Source organism: Balaenoptera physalus (genome assembly GCF_965194825.1).
Source record: "Balaenoptera physalus genome assembly, chromosome: 21".
In the NCBI taxonomy this organism is placed as follows: Eukaryota; Metazoa; Chordata; class Mammalia; order Artiodactyla; family Balaenopteridae; genus Balaenoptera; species Balaenoptera physalus.
The window spans coordinates 20,785,988-20,805,788 of NC_138902.1; the positions used below are offsets into that span (position 1 = coordinate 20,785,988).

General features: G+C 35.4%; 1 protein-coding gene across 7 annotated transcripts in view; it reads left to right on the forward strand.

Annotated features, from left to right (window-relative positions):
- TEX15 (testis expressed 15, meiosis and synapsis associated) overlaps positions 1–18,776 on the forward strand; it is an 87,337-nt gene extending 68,561 nt beyond the window's left edge. For 6 of the 7 annotated variants that reach the window (XM_082444568.1, XM_082444571.1, XM_082444570.1 and 3 more), the window contains 4 exons: positions 494–7,869; positions 9,710–9,768; positions 13,164–13,490; positions 15,817–18,776. In XM_082444568.1, coding sequence (XP_082300694.1) covers positions 494–7,869; positions 9,710–9,768; positions 13,164–13,488 — 7,760 coding nt within the window. In that variant the 3' untranslated portion in view covers positions 13,489–13,490; positions 15,817–18,776. Of the gene's footprint in view, positions 1–493; positions 7,870–9,709; positions 9,769–13,163; positions 13,879–15,816 lie in introns of those variants that run through there. The other variant, XM_082444569.1, reaches the window with a different exon arrangement.
- The last annotated feature ends 1,025 nt before the right edge of the window (positions 18,777–19,801 follow it).

Here is a 19,801-nt window from a genome sequence, read left to right on the forward strand (position 1 = left end):
GCATGCAGCAACGAAGACCCAATGCGGCCATAAATAAATAAATAAATATATAATTTAAAAAAAAAAAAAAAAGAAGCAAGGTAACAGTAGTTGGAGGGAGACAATTTTACCTAACAATATATAGATTCTATTATTAAATATCTGCATATAGGAAATTAATATAAGAAATACCTAGTCTGTGAGCAACATGGTTTTATTCCTATTTAATTTTTCTATTTCTTAGTATTTGTCAAAATTCAAATTTTTTATGGCAAATACTTATAATGGGTCTATAGGGCAGAATTTCATGCTACGTCATTTATACTTTATTGGTCGGTTACTCATCCTCTTCTCTTCTTGCTTTTTCTGCTGAGAACATACTTTAATCATCATTAGGTTATTTGATGGACTTTCGGTTAAAACCGCTCATGACATAGTTTACTTGCATTAATAGAGTTGCCTGAAGAAACACTTTTTGTTCCTGTTTTTCCTTATTTTCTTATTATTTCCACAGAAAGAACATGGTCTCTGAAAAACTGTACAGTGGCCAAAAGAATTGGAAAAGGAAAAGATGCTGCTGTCACCTTTGAGCGTTGCGGGAAACCTGTAGATCCATTTGTTCAGGAAAACTGTTCATGCAGTGCACTAAATTCAGAGATAAATCCTTACAACTCAAATATTTCTAACTCCTATGGAAATGTGCAAAATGAAAACATTTCTGTGCTTGAAGCATACAGGGGACAGATGGAGCACAATTCAGCAGAATGTAGAGACACTTCTCAAGTACATGCATATGATTCAGGTCTTTCATTTATTCCCAGTGATACCAGAGAAAGTGTTAATAATGGTGACCTTTTAAATTTGACACATCTTAAAGATGTTTTAAGTGATTTGGCTGCTGCTTTTCCCCTTCATAACAATATTGGCTCAAGCACAGTTATTACTTCGAAACTCATCAAAGACCCAAGACTGATGAAGAGAGAAGAAAGCATGGGAAAACATAATACTATTACAGGTTTAAATGAGATTTTGCCATTTGAGAAGAGTTTAGATTTTGCTAATTCAGAAATAAACCTATCATCTATGCCAACTAATCCTGCCTCGTCATCTGAAGTTATGCCTGGTGATCAGACTGTTCTTACTAATAATTTGGATGCCCCTTGCTTCAAAATTTCTTTGAATGATTCACAAACCCAGGCTCACAACATGGGCTCTAAGACCTATGATTGTACAGCTCCCAATAAAATTACCATGGCAGAACAGTGTAAGAGCCAGGATAATTTTTCCTTCCCAATGTGTGTGCCAAATGTAGTCTCAGAAGTTGAAACCCAAAAACACAGTGGAGAAAAAGCTCAGAGATCCCAGCAGAGAAGCAACATTCCACTTTTAATTGAACAAAATAGTGAGCCACATGACTCTTACGAATCAGTGAATACTTGTACAAAAGGGTGTAATAGTCACATCTCTCCAGAACCACAGTCTTCTAATTTTAAAACTGTATATCAGACTGGTCACCAAATGCCTACACTTTTTCCACTCCAAAGCAAAGAAAGCATACATGAGTACATTCAAGATATTGGAAAGATGAGAAACTTCACTGGGCCAGAAGACAATTCCAAACATGAAGAAAAGCAAAATTTATGGAAAGAAGTTGATAATTCTTTTACTAATAAAACAAAAATCAGTCCAGTAGATAGTTATATTTCTTTGCATCAAGAGTACAAAGAGAATGAGAATCTTCATTATTTGGTGGAAAATTGTGATCAAATATTAATTACTCAAGGGTTAGAAAAGCCAAAATCTTTCTCATCTACCACAGAGGAGAAGTATGAGCTAGATCATCTAGTACTGGGAATACAAAATCATCTTACTCCAAGACTGGAGAACCTTCCACAAAAGCATCCTCAGCACTCTTTAGAGTACAAAGATAACATTGATACAAGTTTTACCATTTCTCAAAAACTAATGGAACTGAAATTGGAAAAACCAGGTCAAAACTGTGTTAGTGTTATGACTGATGCTTTCCAGGAAGCAAAAGACATTCTCCAGGCCAAACAACTGCCGGCTGTTACTTCATCTCATGACATTAAAACAGCTCATAATGCAAATTGCAGCATAGCTAGAGAACATATATGTGTTAAAAGGAGAAATGGAAATGATCCAGTGTCCTTAGAGAACAGTGAAAGAGACTGCAAAGAAAATTCTCAAGTTAACAATAAAGGTCAAGATCACACTCAGTTCTGTAATTCACAGTTGAACAGTGATGTGCACCTGAATATTGATTGCAGAGAACAGAGAGATAATGATAAGGAAAACCAGAATGAGGCCGAAGTGGAAGACATTGCTTTGTCTACAGAAAACAACATAAGGAATATACATGGAGATGAGAAGCAGAGTTTTCATGCAAACAAAAATTTTACCACTGTAGATGAAAGGAGGGAGAATAAAGATTACAATAGCATAGAAATTCTGAGTTCTGAAGAATTTTCTACTACATTTAATTTGACTTGGGGAAAAAAATATGTGTCCACAGAGTCTACATTATTAGAAAATGAAGATATCGTAACTGCCATAAAAGAAAAAGATATTCAAAATACTGGAAGGACTGTAGAGCATTTGGTTTCCACAACATTTCCCAAAATTGCAGGTTCTTCAGGGCATATAGCCTCACATGCTGCAGTTCAGATAGCTGATGCTCCAGTGCCTGCGTTAGGCACAAATCTCGAAGATCACCTAAGATACCAGTTTAAAGAAACTTGTTCTTCTGAGAGTCCAGATTTTGGTTTGTTAGTAAAATATAGGGTTTCTGATTGTGAAACAGATATGGATAAAAATCAATTACACAACTCATTTCATCAGTCAGTAAGTGACAACTCAGTTCTTCAAAGCGTCAAATTGGATAATGAGGTTGAAGTAGGATCAGAACGGAGTGACAATGCTTTTCTATTTCAACAGGACGCTCATAGCCATGGAAATGTACTCTATGAAGACTTCGGGGCCTCATATGAGGCTCTGAAGTCTCGCATCGATTGGGAAGGTCTGTTAGGAAGCACTAATGGGGAGACAGAAGTTTTGAAAAGCACCACAAGGAGGGAGAATAGCGATCAGCATTGCTCTGAGGAAAGTAGTTTTTATTTCTCTACAGCAAAAAACAAAGCAGAGCTCTTCAACCCAATTTTACTTCCTGATCTAGAAGTTAGGATTACTAATGTATTTATGCAAGGATTCAGTCCTGCTGTTGAACCCCTTGCATTGAAAGATAATTTCTGCAAATACAGAACTGAAGCCATAACATCAGAAATAAAGGAGGAGGAGGAAGAAGTTCCACGATTTGAAATTCATTCCCAGTGTTCTGGTGAAAATTCACATCATCCATCTGAAGGTGAATTTGGTAATGTAAGGCAAGGATCAGGACTAGTGAGTAAATCTGAAACCTCACTTTGTTTTGACTTGAGTCATAATACACACGTGAATCATGTGTCTGAAAAGCAAAACAAGGGACCTTTGCTTACTGAACCTTCTAATGTCACAACAGTAAATAACGAAAGCAGGCGTTCCTTTACAAAGTCAAAAACCGATTGTAATGATACTAGAAGTAAAAAGGACACAGAATCAAGAATTAGCAAAAGAAAGCCACATACACCTTTTAGGGACCAGAATATACCGCGTAAAGATTTAAGACGTCACGAAATTTGTGGGAAGAGGAGGAGGCTAACCAGTCAGGACTCGTCGGAACGTTTTTCTTCATTATCCCAAGGACGAATTGAAACCTTTTCACGGTCAGAAAAATACATTAGGAGTGTCCTGGATATTCTAACTAGTGAAGCATCTTTATGCAAAAGCAGATGTCTTTCCAGAAAACTTGACAGAGCTGTTCTTCACTTAAAAAAAGCTCATAGAAGAGTTCACACGTCTTTGCAGCTTATAGCTAAAGTGGGAGAAAAAAGAAAGGGCCCTTTACCAAAAGCATATGCAGTAATATGCAATAATTTCTGGGAAAGTTGTGACCTTCAAGGTTATAGTTCTGTGTCTGAAAGAAGATACTACTCCACTAAGCAATTTTTGTCAAAAAGAAAATACAACAAACCTGGAAAGAACAGGGCTTTGGGATTTGAAGTTGATAAATCATTAACTCATGTATCAAACCACAAGTCTTATAAAACAAGTGGAGAGAGAGTCACAAATTGCCTTTCTAAGAAAAATGTGTCCGGTGTCTCCAGAAGTCCCACCACTATTCGCGTGAGAGGATATTGTGATCGAGAGTATCTTGAATCGCAGTTAGCCCTCTGTTCCACGTCCCAAAGTGCAAGTCAGTCAGCTTATAGCACTAGCAGTTTGAGAAATCCCAGATCATCAGAACTTCAGCCCTTTTCTAGAAAAACTGGGTGTCTCTCTTCCCCAGACTGCCCAGATGAGAAACTAACTAAAAAAGAAAATCAAATCGATGCAGAGTTTTTATCTAACGTTAGTAAATATGAAAAGCTTAAGAACCATTCAGCACATGGTAATATTAAGGGTACAACAAAAGAAAACAATTCTGAAGCTAATGAAGTAATAAGTAAAAGGAATTCGGTATCTTTAACTTGCATAAAAGAAAGCAACGTAAATTTTAACGTGGACAAAAATTATGATGCAACTTGTATAGCCCACACAAAGGTGAAAACTGATATAGTTATTTCAGTCTTAGAATCAAGTGTGACGCATGTTTTTAACATTGATATCGACAAGCCAGATAACCTTATTTTATCTGGTTATACAAGAAACCTGGAAGTAAATTTTCCTATAGAAAAATGGACACCTCCTAATGAGAGCTCCAAACCAGGCATTGTAACAGAAAACTTCCTTATGGACCCATTAAATCTAACTCTGATAAAAAGCAAAAAGTGTAACAGTATTCCTCAATTGTTATCAGCCACTCTAGTGACAGACAGTGAGGGAGAATCTTCACAATCTTACCTGAATAAAGAGAGCGTTTTTGCTGTAGATTCTTCAACAGTGTCTACCATTGTACCACACTGTCAACGAGGATGTGCTGGAAAGGAGCTGCTAAAGACAGAACATTGCTCTTCAAGTAATTGCTTCCACATAGACGGGAATGGAACAAATGTTATTGAGAATTCTGAGTTGGATTTCACATCAGTAACTGAAGAAAGTAAGGACAATATGATGAAGAAACTATTTTCCAATGATAGTTTTTTGCTCTTAAAAGATAAAGTAAAGGATTCTTCTTCCCCAAAATGTATTGCAAAGAAAGACATTCAGGACAGAAAAATGTGGAAAGATAAACAAGCAGAGAAAGCAAAAGATTCATTTCACAAAAACATGACTGAAGGATCAAGTGTTAAGACTGAGTACAAAAATCAAAAGAATAAGACATTAGAAGAATCCTCCTACTTAAGTGAGAAAACAGTTAAAAACAACTTGATTGATTCTCATTTAAGCATTAAAGATGCTACTGAGGCAGTCTCTTTGAGTAACACTGCTTCTAATCAGCTTAACAAAAGAGAGAAAGAGGAGGGAAAAGTTAGTCATGACTCTCAGTCTGACTCCACAGTGCACTCAGGAAGAGCCTGTAATTCCAAACCAGGCATTACAGGAATGAATCATATGCCTCTTCTACATGCCCACTCTGAAACCTCCAGCGTCTCTCCTCCTCCGAAGATGCCTACATCATACATGAATGAATTAAAAGAAGAACATTGCTCAACTAATAATTTGGCTCCTATAGCTAAGATAGCTCAAATTTTGAAGAGGGCAGATGAAGCATCATCTTTGCAGATTCTACAGGAAGAAACTAAAGTTTGTCAAAATATTCTCCCTTTATTTGTTGAAGCTTTTGAAAGAAAACAAGAATGTTCATTTAAACAAATCTTGATTTCAAGAGACCTGTTGGTAGAACAAAACCTGTGGAATAACTGCAGACACAAATTAAAGCCGTGTGCTGTTGACTCCTTGGTAGAACTCCAAATGATGATGGAAACTATTCAGTTCATTGAAAACAAAACAAGGCTCTTAGGAGGTGAGCCAACATTCCGAAGCTTGCTTTGGTATGATGAGACATTGTACAGTGAGCTGCTTGGCAGACCACGTGGGTTTCAGCAACAATCCAGTTTCTATCCTGCATTTCAAGGCAGGTTAAAATATCATGCATTCTGTGAGTTGCAAAACTATCATGATCAGTTGGTTGAAGTGTTTGAAGAAACCAAAAGGGAAAACAGTTCATACTACACATTCTTAAAATACAAACGACAGATTAATGAGTGTGAGGCAATAATGAAACATTGTTCTGATTGCTTTGACTTTTCTCTTTCTGTTCCATTTACCTGTGGAGTTAACTTTGGAGATAGTTTAGGAGACCTAGAATCCTTGAGAAAAAGTACATTAAATCTGATCAGTATGTATGGGGACTCTCCCCAAAATGATTCCTGTCCAGGGAAACAAGACCATCTATGGATTATTATAGAAATGATCTCCTCAAAAGTTAATTTTATCAAGAGCAATGAGGCAGTAAGTATTAAAATATCTCTTTATGGTCTGGAACATATCTTTTTTGATGCTGCAAAAAGTCTCGTTTGGAAAGAAAAGAGAGAGTCTTTCTGCAAAAAATACTCAGGAAAGAACAGCAAAGAAATACTACTCAAAATGAATCAACATGCTTTTTCTAAGTTGCAGAAGATATGTGACACGTTGTCTAAAGATTTAAGCAGTGAACGCATTTCCAGTACTGGGCTTGAGAATACTATGATTGCTTCCAGAAAGTCAAATGCTCTAGTAAACAAAGCAACAATTAGCATAGAAAATTCTAGGTTTAACAGTACTTTGCTTTCACATCCAGATATCTGTTGTATTAGTGAAATATTGGATCAAGCTGAATTTGCAGACTTTAAAAAACTACAGGAACTCACTTTGAGATGTACCGATCACTTAGAAATTTTAAAAGAATACTTTCAGTTGCTGCAAGAAGATAACATAGATAATATTTTTATCACACAAGAAAATGTTTTGGACATGGTGAAAAACCACAACCATGGGGCAGTAATTTTAAAACCTGCGGCCATTGAAACCTATATTGAAATCGTCATGCTCTCAGAAACAGTTCACTTTCTTAAAAACTCAATGGCAAAGAAACTAGACAAACAGAGGTTTCGAGGTATGCTTTGGTTTGATTTGTCACTTCTTCCTGAACTGGTTCAGTGCCAAGAAAAAATGACTTCTTTCTCATTTCTTAAAGATGATTCAACAGATTGTCTTTGGAAAGTGATAGAGACTGCTATTTCTGAACTTAAGAAAGATCTGGATATTATCTACAAATATAATGAAGCTGTTAATTGCTCCTATGCTGTTCATTTGCTCTCAAGAGAACTTGAAGAACTTTCAGAAATAAAAAAACTTCTAAAGAAGTCTAAGTATTCCGTTTCCACATACATTGACTTTGTGCCATGTATAGCATCCATAAATTACGGAAGCACTGTGACAGAGTTAGAATACAACTACAATCAGTTTTCCAGCCTGCTCAAAAATGTAATGGCTGTCCCTCGGAAGGACTTAGGGAAAATGGCCCATATTACGAAAGTCATGAAAACTATTGAACATATGAAGATAATATGTGCTAAAGATGCTAAATTAACCATTTCCTTTATCCTGTGCCAAATGCGACATAACAGAAAGAAGACTTTCCACCTGGAGAGAAAGGAAGAAATGAATATTCATGTAGAACCTAGGAAGAATATCAACAAGTCCAGTACTTGTGTGAAGGTGCCCTCAATTTCAGAGTACATAATGAAAAACGTTTCAAATTCCTCTAAAAAACGGCCTTTCACTGTAGACAAATGTGAAGACCCTCAGGAGCAAGAGGAATATACTACCGTTTCCAGTTGTAAAAAACAAAAGGTAACAAATGTTTTAAGCGAAACCTATGTAGGTATTCTTTTTGAGAACAAGTCTACTCTTTAAGCAAACAAGTATGTAGTTTGCAGAATTGTAAAAATTGAGAATGCTTTAAATACTGCCTTGCAAAATGAATTTACTAACTGAACTATTGGATTAAACAATCCATATTATCTATAAAATGATATGAATGATTTGTATATGTGAGAGATAACCTTGCGAATGTCTACTTTTAAACTTGCAAATTAATTATTTTATTTAGAAAACACTTTTTGGAAGGATGTGAATGAAAAGTCCCTATTATGAATGTGAGTTAAGCGAGTGACCAAGTATTGATTGAGTAGCTTCTATATAATGAGGCTATACTTAATGTTGTGGATATTAAAAATTGACAGTGGAGTCTGTGTTCTTGACCATTATCATCCACACAGAGAAATAGTACAGATATTTTAAAATAGACGATTGTGAAGGAGTTAGTCCTGCATAAGTACATTTTATTTAACAAATTTTATATAGCATTTATTAAATACTTGGCAGCGTTCTAATGAATGTACAAACATTAACTCTTTCTATTCTTCACAGAATGCTTATGATGTAGGCACTGTTATTATCTTATTAAAAAGTACAGAAACTGAGGCATAGAAAGGTTAAATAACTTTCCTAAGGTCACAAAGTTAGTAAACAGAAGCGCCTAGATATAAAACAAGGCAGTCTAGCTCCAGAGCCTATATTAATAATTGCCCCTACTCCACCCTCGGAGACTACTCAAAATTTTTTGAGAATTTCTCATTTCAGAAGTGAAGAAAGAGAGACCTATACGCAAAATGGAAAGTAGGATTCTTTCTCAGCTTACTCTAATTGTATTCGTTAGTTAAACTCTAGTTCTAGAGACTAGGAAACAAATCATTTATTGCACTGTGTTTGTGGGAAAATGCTTAATTAACAACCAGTTTATAAACATACTTCCAAAACACAAGAACAACACAAGTTGTGTACTCCACATCAAGAGTAAAATGAGGGTGTTACTAAAAAGGTGTTGTAAGTGTAGAGAAGAAAAGCAAAATTTTTTTAAAATAGAGATTTATTCATTGATTTCATAGAAAGACACAGATCAAAGCTTTGCCTTAAAGGAAAAAATGTTATCAGATGAAGGTAAAAAAATGAAGAGGGTATCCAAGCTATGGAAAGTAATGTGACCAAAGACACAATGCTTATTGACATTATTTGAGAAATGAGTTTAAAATTAAGTCTGGAACAAACATTTTAACTTAGTGGACCAGAAGTAAGCTAAAGATGGAGAAGCATATTGTTTCAGATAACAGAATGTTCTAAATATAGACCTGAAGAGTGTGAACTTTGTTCTGTACGTATTGAAGGGTAGTGTCCTGTAAACTGTGTTCTTTCAGTGATTTTAAAGAGCAGAGATTTTGAGTATAGTTAGAAGTAGTAAGTCACCTGGGTCTTAGAAAAAGGTGCTGTTTTACAGAATAGGAAAGGAAAATCCATACTTGACAGACATTACTTAACAGTGGCGCTGAGTGACTGGTTGATTAAAAAGGGCATAAAATAGGAAGCAGTCATAAATAGACGTGTTGTAAAATGTGGGTAAAAAGAATGTTGCAGATTGCTTTTTTAAAAAGTTTCTCCAAACATTTATGAAATATGGGAAGTCCAGCAGAGTCACTGAGTTTTGAAGGAGAGGATCATTAATGAATATAGTTTCAGAGAGTGCATTTTAGATGATGACAGAACAAGCAATTGCTAATGTCTGAAAAGTAAAATAATAAATATTATACTTTAAACGATCAACAATGTAGGTTTTCTCTGTATTTTTTAAACATAGGTTAGCATGAAAGATGTCACGAAGATCAACAGAGAAAAGGCAACATTCAAGCATCCAAGGTAGGAGTTGCCATCAGCCCTGTCTGAAGAAAAACTAAACAAAATTGAGCACATATTAAGGAACAAGACTAAAACCTTTATTTATTTCCTCTGTTGGGTTATATATGTAACTTAGGGGAGAAGAGTTAGCTAAGGAGGGAGAAGAAGGTTCAGATTATGCAGTGTCTTAGGTAAGGCCTAAGGAGTTTGAATTTCATTCTGTAAGGATTGAAAGGTAATATCCTGTGAAATGTGTTTTCACAGTGATTTAAAGGGTAAGGAGATTCTAAGTATAGTTAAAAGTAGTAAGTCAGCCAGGGCTTAGAAAAGAGTGACACTTTACAGAATAAGAAGGTGAAAGTCATATTTGACAGACATTATTTAATGAATTGATGGGGCTTAGTGACTGGCTTATTACTAAAAAGGGTGTAGAATGGGGCAAGTGATTAGATTTTTTTAAACTTGTGGATTTTATAGACCTGTCAAATTTCAAGACTGGCTAACAAGATAAAAATTGACAAGTTACATTCCTAAGTGGGAGCTTAGTCAAACACACTCACATATTATAAGTATACTACTGTTTCATGAAAGGATGTGTTAACACCACAATATAGAAAGGACATGATTTCAGAATAAAGGCTAGTTCTTTAAATTCTTTTTGAATTAGTTATTTTTATTAAAAACCCACTACCTTATTTATGTTTTTCTCATTTTGACATGAAGTGGCACCACTGGACTTGTTGACCATCTCTTGTTTCATTCAACTCTGTAAGATTTTCAATTTATGACAAGCTTCATTTTTTACCACCTTTTTTCCATCCTATGAAGGAAAATGAATAATATGAACTAAAAGAAGATAAGCATTCTCATTTCTGTCTTATTTGGTTTTGCTTCTCTAAATATAATCTTTAGGGCTTCCCTGGTGGCACAGTGGTTAAGAATCCACCTGCCAATGCAGGGGACACAGGTTCGGGAAGCCCTGGTCCGGGAAGATCCCACATGCCGCAGAGCAACTAAGCCCGTGCGCCACAACTACTAAGCCCGCGCTCTAGAGCCTGCGAGCCACAACTACTGAAGCCCGTGCGCCTAGAGCCCATGCTCCGCAACAAGAGAAGCCACCACAGTGAGAAGCCCGCGCACCACAACGAAGAGTAGCCCCCACTTGCCACAACTAGAGAAAGCCCGTGCGCAGCAACGAAGACCCAACACAGCCAAAAATAAATAATTAATTTTTTAAAAAATTAAATATGATCTTTAATTTACTACATTTCTAGAATCTTTTTCCTGGCACAGGTGACTCTTTAAATAATTGTGTAGTGGCATAAGGATGAATAGGCTATCAGAGGCATAACATAAACCAGTTCTGTAATCATCTTAGTTTTGTAACTAAGATGATTTATTTTACTTAGTTTACAAAAGTAAGTTTTGTAAGTATAGGTAGTATTTGCTGCTCAAAGAATCAAACTGTGCCTCACTTAGCAGGAAAATGAATTCTAATATAAGGTTAATATAAGGTGCCATGGTCATGGAAGAACATCCTCTAAGAGAGTGGGTAAAAGGACAGATCATACAGGCAGCTGTCAGTCTATAAGGTTGAGACATCACTGAAACATCATTGGAAATGTGATAGAGTCAAAATTGTCCTTTCTGGAAACTGTCAAAGTATTGTATTGGGTTGGATGATGAAGTAGGTTGTCATTTAAGTGCCTTTTAAGGAGGCTGGATTAAGTAAAATAGGGGCTTTTAGTTTCATGAGTGGGATATACAAATTCCAGGCCAAAGATTAATTTTTCTCGACTGTGGAGGAATGGTTACTTTCTTCTTTCAACATGTTCTTTTCCACTTTTAATTCGAAGAATTTGATGAGACACCAAAAAATATAATTGCCCTGGAGACTTGTATTAACTGTCTGGCTCTAGACCTTCAATAATGAATGCTTCCTTCACCCTGATTGAGACTGTCTAAATTTAGATAGGAATGCCAAGGATATTCCCTTGGGAAGAAATTTTGGAAGTCTGCTTTTCCTATTCTCGACCTTGAACAGACAAAATATCTCAGTACTTTGTGACAAGATAGTCTTTTGGGGGTAGGGGTCACAGCTAGTGGTTTCACCAGCTATATATGGCCATTTGCAAGTAAAGAAGATTGTCAATAAGTTGGAGGTATATGAATTAGAAACTACTGCAAAAAAATTGAAATCAGGAAGTGTCCAAAGCATAAAATAATTTATTAGAATATTGGCAGCACTCTGTATTTTCAGATGTATTGGAAATATATTTGAAATGTGGAATATATCACCTTCAGCAAGAAAAGTATCTAAATTCCAACCAAGGGAGGAAAACTGGAGAAATATGTTTCTTGTATAGTGCCAATACAAAGAGGAAAATGTGAATCTTAAGACTTCTTTTCCTAAATAAAATTTTCAAATATATATTTATATTGAAATTTTGTGACTCTCTATATTTAAAGTTGTTTGTATGTGTGTTACACTTAATAGGACTGTGAGATCTCATCCCGAAAGTGAAAATGATATAGGACCAAGTTCATCTGACAATCTGAAAAGAAACCATGTCTCTCCAAAAAAAGTTGAAATTCAGCGATCACTACCTGGCTCACTTTTACCTTTAAAGAACCTAAAAGACACTTGTATGTCAAAGTTAAAGGGCAAAATAGATTTAACTAATATTTCATCTGCTACTTCAGAAGATTTCAGTGGACAACAGGGAAACTTAAATAACATGAAGGAAAGAAATGTAAATTTTAGTGTTGCTGAAACAAAAAGTGCTAAGATTGTTCTCCTTTGGCAATTTTTGACCAAAAACGTGTAGATGGCACATTTTCAAAAGACCAGGAGATACCTTCTCAGAAATTTCTTAAGAATTCCTCAGATCCTGCAGAGAAATCTTGTCCCTCAGACATAAAACCAGAAACTGATGCTTCTCTTCTGCCTAATGCATTAGTGCTCTCAAAGCCTATTTTCTATTTTGTGAGGAATATCGATGCCAATTTAGAAATGAATGACACTGACTTTGAACCTCAAGATAATGAAATATTAAATTCATCCATTAAAAATTCTACATGCACCAGTTCTCCAGAACCCATACGTATCCAGAACAAAATTCCTGTTCTGCAAATAAAACACAACGTGCAAAAACTGAGTCAAAAGAAAAATATAGGAAGGGTACATTGAGTTCCAATACTACACCTGTTGAAGCATCTGAGAACATGACCCTTAATGTGAATCAAACAGTAGAATACTCTTTTTCTGAACAATAGAATTCAAAAGTTTTAACTCAGAATGCTGCCACATATTGGAATGAAATTCCACAGTCTGCATGTGCCCCAGTATATAATTCTTCTGAGCAGTCATTTGGAACTTCATATCCTTACTTTGCTTGGTGTGTTTATCGTTACAGCAGCAGCAATGGGAGTTCCATTACCCAGACATACCAGGGAATAACATCCTATGAAGTACAGCCACCTCCTTTCGGAATGTTGACTGCAGTTACAAGTACTGTTCAAAATACACATTCTAATCTGTTGTACTCTCAATATTTTGGTTACTTTGCTGGGGAACGACAAGCAAATGACTTTGTGCCAGTGAGTGGACATTTTCCATCTCAAATGCCTGTTTACAATTTTCAGCAGCCAATTTTTTCACAGTATGTTTCCCATCAACCGGTCGCTGCATACCCTTGCTCTCCTGATTTGGGTGTGCTTCCAGAAGTTCCTTGGACTTAACGGTGAGTTTCACAAGTTTAGTACTAAGTAGAGTTTTCACTTTTATCTTTGTACATTTATGTTAGTGGAATTTACAACCAGTGGTGATAGATGGCACATTTTTCTGTGTAGACTTGTAGAATTGTTTAAAATCAGGCAGAGTTGAATTACATTGTCAGTGGAAAACTAGTTGTCAAAGACTGAGAAAAAAAGAATTGGTAATATCACTAAATATGTCCTTCAATAAAACCCAACTTCAAGGAATAATAGTTAAGTAAATTATAGTTATTGAAATATGCAACCATTGAAGGGTTTATAAAAGTTTTTAATGACAATTTTTAAAACTATATTGTATAAATTTACTTACGTAAATAAAGAAATGCATAGCGATACGGAAATAAAGTACACTAACATTTTAACTTGTCTCCCTGTGAGTGATAAAATTTGGAGTTTGTGGAGAGTGTTGTTCATTATTTTCTAGATTTCCTATTGTGAACATACATTTTTCGATAAATGAAGGAAAAAAATAGAGTAAATATGTGGAAAAAAGGAACTTCAATCAGATAATATAGTATCTAATAACAGTATTTTAATATAGTATCTTGGCATAAGTGAATGGAGTTAATTGAAATGTGTTAGTAGAACAACTTGGTAGTTTGCCACGGGGACTTGAAATTTTTTCTCTGAAACAATTCTGTTTATAGAATATCATGATTAGAATATAATTTTTAATTTAATTGACATGTATATTTACCATAGTTAAAGAAAAATTTTAAAACAGTTATTAATAATTCTGCAAAAACTACATTAGCACCCAAATAGTCTACCATCAGAGGTAAAATGTACTGCGTATAAATTTAATCATCTCTTAATGTCTTAAACAGAGAAATGCAAGGAATTTCTTTAAATTGAAAAGTTGTTTCTCAAGGAAAATCAGTTTTGTAGGTTGTGTGTGTCTGTAGATATATAAGGTGAAAAATACCACATGCAATTTCAGCCAAAAAATATTTTTAAAGCTTTGATTTGGCTTTTTGCCTCAACTTGGTGCTAACTGCAATATAAAAGAAGGAAGAAAACCTATTAAAACCAACAAGGTTTTGTATTCATTAAAATATTTAGAGAGTTCAATAAATGTGCTGAATTGTATTTTTTTAAAAGTTCTTTCTCAGTCCTGGGTTATCTTACAAACTAATAAGTAGAAAAAATTAATTGAGTTAATTAATTCCTTAGTCTGAATTGGACAAGAAGCAGGCTGTTAGTATAGTTCTATTTCTAATTAAGAAACCTATTGACAGCAGCATCTCTACATTGGAGTTGCCACTGGTGCCCTACAACCTATGGGATAAAATTCAAATACTTTTGCTTGGAACACAGGGCCCTTGACAGCCCTGCATAGACAGGCTCATTTCCCACCACTTCCACCTCTGTATTCAAGCCACATTGAACTTCTTACTGTTCTCTCATGTGAGAATGCCTCTTCTACTTCCACAGTATTTTTGTGTGCATTTCTCACATATGAGTATTTTGTGGTGGTGTAATTATCTATGTATCCTTTCCTTCCCTCCCTGCCCCACTAAATGAGTTTAAAACGGACTGGAAAATTTTCAGCTAAATCATAGCCTGAAGAAAAACTATAAAGGAGGAGAGAAAGCGGGGGCAGGGTATATGACTGCTTTTTCCTTTTTGATTAATAAATTGCTGTAGCTGCTGTAATGATAAACACACCAAGCATAGTAGATGTGGCAAACCTACAAATTAAAGACATTTTAATTTTTGAAATAGGAAATCTTGAATGAAATTGTTTCATAAAGGTCTCATGGTTTGAGCTTTCTTGTGCTCTTAATAATTAAGCTGTTTGTGATGCTAAGAAAGCTATCTGGAATCAAATCCAGCTTTGATTCTCAAAAATTTTAATTGTTATTTCTTTGGTTGTATTACAACGAACTACATCCTTCTGAAGACGTGAAAATCCCTGTGACCCACTTCCTACTGTTGTGCTCATGATACTTGTATTCAGCACCATAATGGAACTAAAGGAAGGGCTGAGAGAGCCCTGTGTGCGGGCCACATTACATCCTTTATTCCGTTTAATTCTCACAAGATATGTGAGAGAGATGCAGGGATGTGATTGCTCTTTTACAGATGAGGAAACTACTCTTTGGAGAGCCTTAAATACTGCAATACTATTAAGTTTCTTGGGATCCCATGGCTAGTAAAGAGCAGATGTACAGTTTGAACTCTGATCTCTTTGGCTCTAACTTAACTGGGTTCTTTCCACTATCCTATTACGTACCATCCGTCTGCTTCATTAATTCATCTCAAATCTTTGTGCTTTTTGCTTTCTTCCAGTTCCATGGTATCAAGAACCCTTTCAGCCAGGACATTGAAGATAGTTCTTTTGTCTACTGAAAAGAGGTTTACAAGTTTTTCCAAGTATTTTTTACTTACATATTTTTTTATTTTAACATTTAAAAATAAATGTAAATGTGGTAAATTATAAACCTTATAGCCCTTGATAAAATGTTTAGATGCAAAAGTGTATCATATAATGCAATAGGAAATCAATTTCTGACATCTAAAATACCAAAATAATTTCCATGCGATTATTTTAGCGACTCTGTACTAGGCTATTTTTCAGTACCTACCTAGCCTTCAAAAACATTAACAATACTGTGAAATTTATTTTTTGAAATGTTGCTATCACAGCTATTAAAGTTATATAAAGATTTTCTTTGGGATTATTCTAATGGAATAAGGAGAGTAAATGTAACATTTAATATGATTAAGGGTAAGCAATAGTAGTAAAATCTTCAAAACAAGATTTTTGTCTCTGATATTTTTTGATTCATTGTTTATGGTAGTGTTGTGCCATTTGACTTAGATTAAAGTAGGATTTTTTTTTTACTTAGATTGATCATTAAACCAATAATTTTATAATTCCTGACACTGTGTAATTTACCATTCTGTGTTTAATGTGACAAATTCCTTTAACTTCAATATTTTCTAATTTTTACTTGCAAAATATATTTTAATAGAGAACTAGGTTTACATATTTTCAGTGTTTGTCCTTGAGTAGAGATTTTAAAAATATTTATGTTTGAAGCAGTTTTAGATCATTATATTGAAATTAAAGCACTTTTAACACCTTTTTCCATAAGGGCCCTTTCCACAAGAGTATTTCTTTTATATTTGTATTTTACAATTTAAACGGTTTTTTTTAGTGATTTTATAGCAAATAATAGGGAATAATGTCTTTAGCTTATGCCATTAGTTTAGTTGTATCTCAGTAATTTAAATAATGCAGGGCTTCCCTGGTGGTGCAGTGGTTGAGAATCTGCCTGCCAATGCAGGGGACGCGGGTTCAAGCCCTGGTCTGGGAAGATCCCACATGCCGCGGAGCGGCTGGGCCTGTGAGCCACAATTGCTGAGCGTGCGCATCTGGAGCCTGTGCTCTGCAACAAGAGAGGCCGCGATGGTGAGACGCCCGCGCACCGCGATGAAGAGTGGCCCCCGCTTGCCGCAACTAGAGAAAGCCCTTGCACAGAAATGAAGACCCAACACAGCCATGAATAGATAAATAAATAAATAATAAATTAAAATTTAAAAAAATAATAATAATAATGCAGCACAAATACAAGTTTTTTAATGCTGTGATCATAGATTTTTTTTTTCCTTTTCAACATTCCACGAAAGTAAGAAGTGTCAGTAATAATCATCATTAAACAACAGGGCTGTAGTGTGTAACCGTGGTCTTCAGCAACCTCTCTGCCCACCAGCAACCATTCCTGGTTTCTGTAAGATCCAAGTCAGAAAGATCCCTCACAACTGGATAGATTCTCAAGTGCTAGTGGGCCCTAAAATGTGATAAGAGATTTGCATTGGCTAAATCTAAACAGCTAGGTAGCAAAGCTTCAGTGTTTTCGCAGCCTTTTTGTGTTAGCAAACTTTTTATGTTATCTAGTACAGGCATCCAAAGAGAGTGTGATTCAGCCGCATTTATTATAGAGTAGCTAATTTTTCAATTTAGAAAAACACTAAGATCCCCCAGGATAAGCCTCATTAATCACATTAACCAAATAGGATGGAGTCCAGAGTACTTTAGAGTTCTTCTCTAACAAACAGATCTTAAAAGGGGAAAGTCAAGCAAAGAACTGCAACTGAACAAAACAGGAATTAGAAAAAATACTACAGAATTAAAGCAATATCAAAATAACATTTTTTTGTACAGATAGTTGTTTCATTTGGAAATATTCTGTAAAAATCAGAACTCCTGAACAGGTATTAAAGCAGTAATATCAACTGTTATTCAAAGAATGACTTTGCCTCAGCCGTTTGTTTTATGTTTGGTTATGGAAAGATGTTACAGGTTTAGTATTAACAATGTTTCTATTAGGTAAACCGAAAGTTAAATATTCTAATTAAGGATGCTTTCTTTAAACAACTTGCAGATTCTGTTGATATTGTCTTTGTGATGTTTTTATTTCGTGAGTTTTATTTTCTTGAAAGAAAGATAATGAAAAAAAAACCTTGTAAATATTTAGTTACATTTTAAAATCTGCACTTTGAAACGGACCGTGGGAAAATGGAGTGTTTTTTTCCCCTCAAGTATGTGTCTTGGTTCTAAAAATAAAAAAAAGAACAAATTAAAATTTGAGTGAACGTTATTTTTAAAAATACCTGCTTGTCTGTAAATATTATTGTTTTGGAACTTGAAGAATTATCTGAATAAGCTGAATTCCTTCTAGTCCTTCTAGTTTCAGGGTTTTTTTTTCTCCTTTTGTGTTTCTTGACTAATGAGCAAATAATATACGGATAATCTTTTGTTTATACGTATACTCATTATAAGAAAAAGAGTCCACAAAGAACTGAATTTGATTAAATAAACTGCTGGGACACTCCATCCACTCCAGCGGCTTCCACCTTCATCGCATTCCTTCCTTTCCCCTGACTCTGACAAACTTCATTCCTGCCTGGAGTTTCATAGGACAAGCCAAAGTCCCTGCCCTCATGCCGTTCTCATTCCAGTCAAGAGAGACAAGTAATAAATATTTAAGTACAGTAGTTTATTTCACATCGTGAGAAGTGACATACACAAAACAAAACAAAGTAATAGAGAATTACTGGATGATCCGTAAGCTGAGATGTTCAGGGGAGCCTCTTTGATGAGGGAATCAAACTAACTTTCGTATTCATATATTTTAGTTACATCAGTCTGCCTTCTGTTAATATGCATAATGTAAAAGTGCCTCTAAAACTTGAGTTCTGAATCTAGCCAAATGTAAGGCTGTACTTCCATTTCCCCAATGAGAAGATTCTCTTAACCTTTCTTACAGGTCAACCATGAAAAAATGTTTCAAACATGCCATCTATTGAAAAATGCACGCATAGAACCTGCTGAGTCAGCTGGGTTACTTTTGTGGTCTTCCACCAATTTTTCAGGGCAAAACATTAAGTCAGACTAAAAACTAATTTTCTTACCCTGCCTTCTGGGTTTCTTGGCCCAGGAACCTGCAATAATGAAAAAATTTTTCCTCTAACCATCTACTGATATCCATCAAATGACAAAGTAAAAATAATCTGTTAATGAATGATATTTCATCATGAGTGTTTCTTTTGGATACAAATCAAAGTCAAAAAAACCCAAAGAAAGATTTGAGGGTGAGAATGACAGTAGTTTGTTTACTTTCATAAAGTCAAAAGTGAAAATCCATTCCATTCAATGTAGATACAGTACCAAGTTACAAACAACAAATGTTTATGGAGCACATTCTATTGTTGCTGGGCTTAGCTGTATGATTGGACGTTTGGAATTGAAAAATCAATGAGACAGTTCTCGCTTGAAAGGTCTGTGTAGAGTGAGAGAGGCATGCAAGAAACCAACCGTGAAAATGAAGTGAGGTGTGATAGATGCTAGTGCTTGGTGTACAGGTCTTAAGAGGATTACCATATAATTAATCATATAATTAATCCTACTGGATTTAGGAACACTTTTTATGAGTAAGACAACCCTAAGGTGAGTCTTGAAAATCTGTTTGAGTTATACATGCTGGAAAGGTGAGAATAAGGTCTTTGGATGGAGGAAACACATACGAGAATATAACATAAAGCATTCTACTGATACGGCATTTGTGGGTGTAGGTATCATGGGGAAGTGAGAGGGACACACATCACGCCCCCCTCCCGTGGAATGATTTAGGTTGATAAAGAGACATGGTAGACTTCACATTCTTGAGCATCTGTCAGTGTAGGGCAGTGACTTGGCCTCATCCCTTGACCCAACCCTGGGTTTGCCACAGGAGTGAAAGGAAGTGCAGGCTCACCCCACAGAACGTAT